Source organism: Rhea americana, unplaced genomic scaffold (assembly GCF_003343005.1).
Source record: "Rhea americana isolate MKP2758 unplaced genomic scaffold, rheAme1 scaffold_49, whole genome shotgun sequence".
NCBI lineage: Eukaryota > Metazoa > Chordata > Aves > Rheiformes > Rheidae > Rhea > Rhea americana.
Window position 1 is genome coordinate 3,028,645 of NW_028186634.1, and position 9,129 is coordinate 3,037,773.

General features: G+C 41.2%; 1 protein-coding gene across 1 annotated transcript in view; it reads left to right on the forward strand.

The window, feature by feature from the left end:
* The first annotated feature begins 2,463 nt into the window (after positions 1 to 2,463).
* Positions 2,464 to 9,129, forward strand: part of RRAS2 (RAS related 2) — a 52,405-nt gene continuing 45,739 nt past the window's right edge. Inside the window, exons 1-2 of the mRNA XM_085317084.1 lie at positions 2,464 to 2,659; positions 4,443 to 4,543. Coding sequence (XP_085173210.1) covers positions 2,464 to 2,659; positions 4,443 to 4,543 — 297 coding nt within the window. The remainder of the gene's footprint in view (positions 2,660 to 4,442; positions 4,544 to 9,129) is intronic.

Here is a 9,129-nt window from a genome sequence, read left to right on the forward strand (position 1 = left end):
GCATTTCAGTAAATGATTCCTAATGTATTTTGCTCCTGTGTGGATTTAGAGTTCTCGGAATTAACCAGACGGCGCTCTGCATCCAAGTGAGGTACTAAAATACTATAACAATGAAGTCTACCAAAATGTTATCAGAAAATTAATCCAGAACAATGTGTCAAGAAAGGTAAAGGGAAACATAAATGAGGCTGCAAGTGGATGGTCTTATAAAAGTGAGTTTATAAGAAAAAGAAGAGTTTGCAGTTTGCTGAAGAAGTGCAATGTAGCACAAGCACACACCATCTTAGTGCAAAAGGAGGACAGGAATTTTAGTAAGACCACCATGCCTGAATCACTAGCTCTTCTTTGATCTTAGTGTGAAAAATGAGATATAGGTCATCATACTGAGATTTTGTACTAAAACGATAATGCAGGCATTTAGGGTGGAAGTAACATTGTAGCTAGCAAGAGAAATAAAATGTAAGAAAGAGAAGTTCTGAAAGTATATTGGTAAAAAGAGGAAGTTCAAGGTAGGTGTTGTACGATACCAAGCAGGGAGGAAAAGCAATCGAGTCAGCACTTGGGGAAGGTAAATTAAATTTTATTTGTTTTACTTTAGTTTTCTTATATAATTTGGTTAACTGCAGTCAAGTAGCTAACACACTCTTACATTTGTAACCTGCATGTCTTGTTACTGAATTACAATCATCTATAATTCAGACAGATGTCTTTTTAGAACTTTTCTTCAATTTTTTGTAATGATTTAGAATTCTCACCTTGTCCCCCAGCAGGCAGCCTATCTTTGCTTGATGTTGTCTGAAGATGGAGGAAGTGTGCTTTCTTGTTTCATCATCCAGGTTTTTATTAAGATATTTAATGATTTTACATCAGGTCATGTCTTCTGGATTGTCATGTGATACTTTCCTGAGTTTTGACAATGAACTACTGAAAACCACTAAGTCCGCTATTTCCACTGGTTTTGTTCCCACTTTTTAGTATTGCTGTCTAATATAACCCAGGGAACTAGGTTGTTTATGAGAACATCATGTAAAACAGTATCAAAAACCTTACTAAAATCAAGATATAGAACACCTACTGCTTCCTCCTACTCAAAGGCCTGTTACTGAATCATAGAAGAAAAATATTTTGATTTGACACAATTTATTCACAGAGAATAATGTATTGGTTGTCASTTATCTCCCTGTTTTTTTCCAGATATTTACAAATAGTTTAATTATTCATTTTAATATTTCTTCCAGAAAATGAATGAAGCTGATCCATAATTCCCTATCTTTCCTTTTCTCCCTTCTTAATATATTTACTCTTTTCAGTCTCCCAGACTTCTCACTCAGCTTTTATAAATCATTAAAGGTAGCCACCAAGCCTCTGAGATTGCATGTCCTGTGCTTTTACGATGAATTTTATCAGGCCAGCTGATTTAGTCCAGCTTACATAAGTAATTTTTCACCTTTTCTTTCTCTATTCAAGCTTAAATATAATCACAGTTAAGTGAATCCAGATGAACAGTATTGCTTTGGGAACTTTGTACGAGTGGTGGAAATGTGGCTTTGTGATAGCTAATTTCATGGCAACGCTATCTTACTGACTCTAGGAAGGCAAAAGAAATAGGGAATAACTAAGATATGCCCACAAACTTCTCAGGCTTTTTACAAACTTAGTGGCAGAGGTTTCTTTAGGTACATGATAGAAGCTAACTCTCTCCTTCTGTTTTGAGGTAGCAGGATCATGCATACAATCACCAAAAAGTGTGCAAAAATGTGGCTGTTCCCAAACTTGAGATTCAGAGGCTGATTTGGATATCCAAGCATTTTCTGTCTCACAAACCATCTTTTTGTTATTCTGCCTCTCTCTCGTTGCTCTGTGGATAGGTCATAGATGAGAGAAAGCAAATAGGCTTATGAGGGTTAGGGGAAATTAAGGAGCTTTTTTACATCCTTTTTGAGGGGAAAGGAAACCAGAGGTATTTTGTCTTCTGATGGGAAAGAAAAAAAGCCAATATCTTTGTCTTGTGTGGCGGAGAGACTCCAGTCTTGCTGTGGTACACGAAGTGGCTGCACGCATTAAGGTAGCTCATTTCCTAGCCATGAAAATCCAGCTATGGTTTGTGGGACTGTGTTTTGCTGCCCCTGAGATGCACGCATGTACAGGGATAACACTGCATGCTCCTCTGCTGTCCTAGGATCCCGAGTGCTGGCCATAGCAGTGCTGAGTGGGCATGGCACAGCCAGGATAGCAGCACGCCCATGTGGAGCAGCTCTGTGCCAGAGAGGCCGTGCCGCGTGCAGCCAGCTGGCTGAAGGCATACACCGCCTTTGCTCTAGCGTGGCCCAAGGCATGGCTTGTGTGTGTATGCTCTCTTAGATGTTACTGTACAAGCTCAGGAGAGCCAAGTGCGTGTGTTGCTTGCCAGGACGTAGCCTGGCAGCCTGAGTCCCTGAAAGCTGGTGTCCCCTGGGGAAAGGAATGAAGGCCAGTTCATTCCCATGGACTGCAGCGGATGCAGACGCAGGGAGTTTGGCTGCTGCACGTAGTCATGCTGGACGTGTCACGCATGCAGTCTGTGACAGAGCTGCAAAATGCGCAAACGGGAACCAGACAGCTGATGTGGAGACAGGAGCACGTCCAGATGTGAATCCCTCATATTACCCTTGCACAGATGGTATGTGGTGCTGTTAGGGATATGCACTGTGACAGATATGGGGACAGGGGATTTGCAGGTGTTATCTCAGATGTGGGCCATGATCTCACCATCTATGGGTTAACTGCCACAAGTCAGAAGTTGCAAGGCTTTCCAGCACCATAGCAACCTTCTCACTGATGAGCAACTCCCAGTGCTGCGTGGCCTGTGTCTTTCCCTAGGAGAAAACCCTGGATGGTCACCTGCATATGGGAATTGCACAGCTCTTATCTGAGGCACGAGGACCACAACAGAAGCTCTTCTGGGGTGCTGAAACACCCCTGCCCAGTAATGCCTGCTCTTGTCCCATCCCTCCAACTAAGAGACTGGTCTCAGAAGATGTCATAGACCGCCCTCACAGCAGTGCAGAGCCCGCTGCCAGTAGCAGCACTCAGCAGTGCCTGCTGAGCTGAGCACCTGCAGGCTTGCCACCTTGTAGCAAGGGCTCTGCTGTAGCCCCATGTCATCACTAGTGTGCGGCTGTGGGGCCTGCAGCAGATGCTGAAGGCTTGCGGGGGGAGAGCTCAAAGGTACCGAGTTTCTCTCTGTGTATTATCAGGGTGGATGTGGCCAGGCTGCTCCAGAAGGCCCTGGCTGTGAGCAGYGTAGGAAGGAGCCTGTCCACGCCATCCATCCCAGAGCCAGAGCTTGCTTTCTAGGGCATGTTGCAGAAAATAACTGGAGCTGTAGTTGCACGGCTGATTTGGAAAGAGAGCAGAAAAGGTAGAGTTTCCTTCCAGTAGAGCATGGTTCTTTTTGAAAGAAGTAGTTTAAAGATGACCTATGGAAAATGTTTCTTTTTATTGAAGACTTGGGTGTTTCTAGGGGGTCTATAGGGAAAGTCTGAAAGATATTTTTTTCTTTAATTTTGGATTTATTTCCTGCTTATTTTATTCAAGCAATATCAAGAAATTCTAAATGTATATATAAAAAATACCAAGATTGGTTACCTTGTTTTGCTAGAGGATTGCCTGAATGTCTCAGTGTGAAAAGCTGACCTCTTCACTAAATGAATAATGCTGCTGCATTCTGTGCAAAAATAAAATTCCCACATGTGAATTGCTCACTGCAGTTATGCAAGTGTTAGCAAAAACATATACCAACAAAATTTAAACAATCTCATCTAAAAATCCTGTTTCTACTCAGTTACTAAGCCAGACTTTCACTCTTTTCTCTTGAGGTGCTATTGTTTTGTGATTGCTATTGGGCATTTTAGAATTGACACGTCTGAATTTTTAAATTAATCATAATAAACATTTTCAAGACCAATTTATAAATTATAGCAAAAAAGGGAGACATAATATTTTTCCTCTGTAGATCAGTTTCAAACCTCATTGAAAATGGCGTATTTTGAAAAGTGTCTGTGCATGGGCATGAATATTTACTACAGACCACTTTACTGGAATAGGTAGATAAAAAAAAAAAAAAAAAAAAAAAAAAAGGAGCATTTATAAAAAGCTGTAACTGCTTGGCCGAAAATAGTTTTGCTTCTGCACAAAAGCAGGGCATAGCAGGCTTATGCTTCTTACTCAGATAGAAACTGATATGTATGTCTGAGGAGAAATATTTTTTTCTTTTAGTTTCTGGGTGCTCATTGTAAACGTGACAATTCATGTTTTTTATATGCAGCAAAAGTAATTGTACATTTTAATCTGAGTTCAATTTTTATATTCTTATTTCAAGGACAATCAGACTGTTTGTAACTCTTTCCTCAAGCTGCCTGTTTTATGACTCTGAAACCCAGTTCCCTCCCGTGTTCTTACAGCCAACAGTGGAGTTCTTGCTGGGAACTGCAACACATGGAATTCGTTAGGTCACAACATCCACATTGTGTTAAGAATGATCTTTAAGGCCTGTTTGAGCAAGGTAAATAAATAAGTTAAGAACATACATCATACTAAATTAATGGAGTAAGTCAGTATACCTACCATGCTCCCAAAGACTTTGTAATTCTTTTTCTGTGGTAAGCCTATGAACAAGTTTTCTTTTAATTAAGTTATGCTCTCACATAGTACTTTTTAGCTTTTAGTATGTCGCTTACCATATACATGTCTTGTACCTTCTAAGCTCACATCTTTGCCAGACTGCTAATATAAAACAAAGTTCTGGATCATTTCCCCAAGCTCTCCCTGAAACCTTTTTTTTCGTGTCACTATATAAAGCACTATGGTACTCTGTCTTTTAAGCTTGCCATCTGGATGTCATTCTTGATTTTGTCTCTCTTTAAATATGTTTATTCAGGCTGGATCTGAAAGGATGCAGCTTCTTTCTATGTAACAGTTCTTAAAAACTATGCTTTCTTTCCGTTGACTTCATCAAAACTTTGGCCATGTCTTCTTCCTCTCATGTCTTGATATTGCAAGTTCATCCTCTCTAGTATAAAACACTGCAGTTTCTACCTGCCTAGGATGTGCAAGCTGCCGCTGCAAAATTATTTTCCAGTCTGCATGGACCATACAAGACCCATTTTGAATCGTCTTTCCCTACCACCTTGTATCAGTCACAAGTTTCTTGTCTTTACTTTTAAGTTCCTGACTACTCAGCCTTTCCTAGGTTAGCTGATGTCAGAATTAATCATGACATCAGTTGCTGCTTCCTCTTTTCATACTTCAGTCATCTACTTCACGGTCCTGTCTATATTCCCTGTGAGAGGAGAAAATCTCTGTGTAAAGATCTGCGCAATTACTAATTTCCTCATTCCCCCCTTCTTTTAGCTCAGTTTTGCCTTTTTCCTTATTTCTTGAAATCAGGGCTCAAGGGGCGCTGGTGTGGAGAGAGGCAATGCTTAGTCTCTCGAGGCTCTGGGTGCAGAAGGTGGAGGGGTTATTAGCACTTGCAGGGGCTGCCTCTGCCCCCCACTGCTCTCATGCACCTCTGGAGAGCTCAGTTTCTCTCCAGGCATTGCCTAGGGGCTGTAAGACAACTGTTTCTGTGTAGAAAATTACTGTTACACATTGGTGTTTGAACACCCAAGATTTTAGGCTGTAACCTCTTTGTGCTAAGGACTTTCTCTGTCTTTACCTATGTTTTTACAACACCCAACACAAAGACAACACAATTCTTATTGGGATCTTTGGATACAGTTATAAACTACAGTAAAATGCTGCTTGGTTATTGCTGTCCATGTCTTGCTGTTTTGTGATCACTGTCTTATGTTTTGCAAGAATATCGCTTTATTTGTGAAACTGGATTTCATTACCAAAACAACAAGCACAAAGAATTGTAACGGTAATAAGGCTGTTTTAAAGATCAGTGTTTTTAGTAAAGTCAACATTGTTAAAAACAAGATTTTCTTGTAGAATTCACAAGGCTGAGTGGCCACATCTGCAAAAATAGCTATTTAAAAGGATGTACAATAAAATTGAAACATTAAAAAAAAAAGATACAAATGTTTGTTTTCTGTATATCTTTAAACTAAAGAAATCAAGTATCCTATTGCAATAGTTTTTGTAGAGATCCATATATTATTAGAAATCTAGTAGATATGAATATGCTTTTCATGTCTGTTTAGTCTCAGTTCCTGACAGCATAGTTTACTGGTTACAGTACTAATAGCCAATTGTGAAATCTTACCTGTATTTTTTTTTTAAAGCTAATATTTAATAAATAGCAGCACCTCAATTTTGTGCATCCTTTCACTTCACAGTAAACTTCATACTTTGGATTTTCTTAAGCTAGTGAACATAATTAAGAATGAGAAGAACTGTCTTTCTGACTTAATACTTAAATGGGTCCCTGTTCCTGACAGTGGTTACTAACTGATTCTTAGGCAAGAGCACAAGAACTGGGGCATGCAGAAAGAAATTTGTTTCTCATAGCGGACCCATCTGTTGACTGTCAGTGTCTTAAAAACTTCCTGAGTCAAAATTGTGTCCCTGATCACTGTATTTAATACTTGCTTTATGCTCCATAACTTGGTCTGTTCCTTTTGTCAGCTCAGATAAAATTTTTGTCTTCCCCAACATATTGTGGCAGCRAGTGCCACAACTCCATAACTGTGTTTGGAAAAAATAATCCTTTTTGTTTATTTAAACATGTTTCTTCATATTGTCTCTGGATGCCCCTTAATTCTCCTGTTATGAAACTTTATTCAGCTTCTCTGTGCTGCTTAGGATTTTGTAGATCTCTTTTTTTCCTTTCACTTTTCTCTTTTCCAAGCTGGAAAAATTTAGGCTATTTAATCTCTCCCTTGGAAGTTGTTTCTTATTTCTTATCAGCCAGGATAGTGAGGAAATGTATGTGAAAAACTGGCTTATAAGAACAGGAGCATACTAAACCAAGGGTCCTGAGTCCTAACATTCCTCTTCCAAAATATAGTTGAATCCTGGTGGCAAAGCATTTATTTCTGTCATCTCCCTCTCCTACAGGTAACCCATTAATGCAAAAGGTATTGGATTGTCTTCTGTGCACCAAATATTCCTCTACCTCAGACCCAGAGGAGGTGTTCAAAGAGGTTGTTCATGATGTCTTTTTTGTTTGTACAATTTCTTTTTTTCTTTTTTAAGCAAGAAAATGGAATGTAAGAATTACAAAGTTCAGCTTGCCAAATTAGGAAGTGATAGAATTAAGATTACTTGTATCTCATTGATTTACCCTGTTTGTATATATGGTATCATGGTATCTCTTAATTAGCTCAATAATACGGTATTTTTCTGTGGACCTCTGCATTACGAATCGCATTGAACAGATAGTGCTGTGAGAACAAACCAGGTCCATAGAGAAGGAGATTCCTGCTTGTAGGACCCTTGCGTCATCATCTCAGAACAGAGCTAAAACGCATATTGACTGCAGAAAGTCAGGGTTTCTTGGATGAATAAGCTGAATGATACTTGGACTGCTGTCCTTGCAAGTTACTTCAACGAAGCTTTCGTACATGGCCACTAATTCTGTTTTCATTATTTTCTAGGTGAGAGGAGTGTGTCTACACTACAAAATGCTGTTGGCAAGGCTATGCTGTTGCGAAATGTGGTCACAACTGATTGTCATTGTGTTCTGGCAAGAGGCTGCTCGTATATGTAAGCACTTCAATTTTGAAGAAGAGAGAAGGAGAGGAGGGGAAGAAGGAATTTCCTGAAATCAGGTAGGCTGCCAAAATTCTGTTTCACTATTATAAGCGAAGTGAATGCCACCTATATCCCGATCTGGCTACTACCTCAACCAGTTGATCTGGCTGTGTCAAGTCAGATGTACTGGGGATGCTCAACGTAAGCCAGTTGGTGTGTGTAAGAGGTCTGATGTGATCTGGTAGCACTGAACTTACAAAACCTGCACAGAGCAATTTGACGCTGCCTGTGCAGTGGCCATCTGCTTAGTATTTTGGATGTCCAGAAACATGTTGGACAGTAGAATATTGCCCAAATCAGTAGGGCAGTAGGTCATCTCCAAAAGCAGTAGTCTACCATAGCAGAGGAGGTAAAGAGATAGAGGACCAAGGTAAATTTACCACAAATGCTCTCCATGTGGTTATTGTCTGATATGCCTATTTCGTCTCCAGATTGAATGCATGGAGATACCTGAGCTAGCTTATTCAGAGCTACATTGTGAAGTGTAGGCGTATCCTTAGAGTCTGCAATAAGGAATGTAGCTTATGTATATCACCATGAGGCTGATAATACGTAAGAGAAGGGATATTTTGTGCTTAAGCTGGTTGAACATTATGCAGGGGAACTGGATTCCCTCCCTGCTGCTTGCCCCAGTGGTCCCATGGGATGTTAATGAATTCCCAGAAGCTGGCATTTTTGGAGGTGATCCATCGTTGTGCCTTACCCTGTTTTCTGGATATCTGACTTAGAGTGCTAGCAGCTCATTTGCAGAAGAGATGAGCACTCCCAGCAGCAGCCACAGCTGGACGTCTCCAGCCACATGCAGAAGATGTGTCCTAGGCTGTGACACCCAGAGTGRCTGAAATGTGGGGGAGAATATAGCCTTCACCTAAATGGTCTAAATGACCGGGAGACTCGTTCCTGTGCACCTCACAGGTGTATTGATGACACAGCAGGGTGGCAGTTTGGCTGGCGGTGGTTACTGGAAAGCGGGGGAAGGGCTGAGGTCTCCCCGAATTTTCTTTCCTTCCCAGTAGATCAGTGCCTGGCATTAACGATGTTTTGGCTGGCTCTGTCTTGCTTCATAATCTGTACTTTAGGAGTAATAATATCTCTCCACCTCATGGGTATTCAAAAGATAAGTTCATTAATGTTTATGAAGCACTCAGGATTGTAAGGACAAGTGCCACAGCAAAGCCCACGAGGAAATTAATAATTATCTGTTTAGCGCAGCGCTTGGGGATGGCTGGTAGATAACGCACCCTGCTGCGCCTGCAGGTAGGAGCGTGCGGGGGGCAGCGTCGCTCCCGGGCGCGCCGGGGGCCGCCCGAAACCCCGCGCAGCCCCGGGGGCCGCCCGAAACCCCGCGCAGCCCCGGGCCGTGCCCGCCCGGGAGCGCGCCAGCGCCGG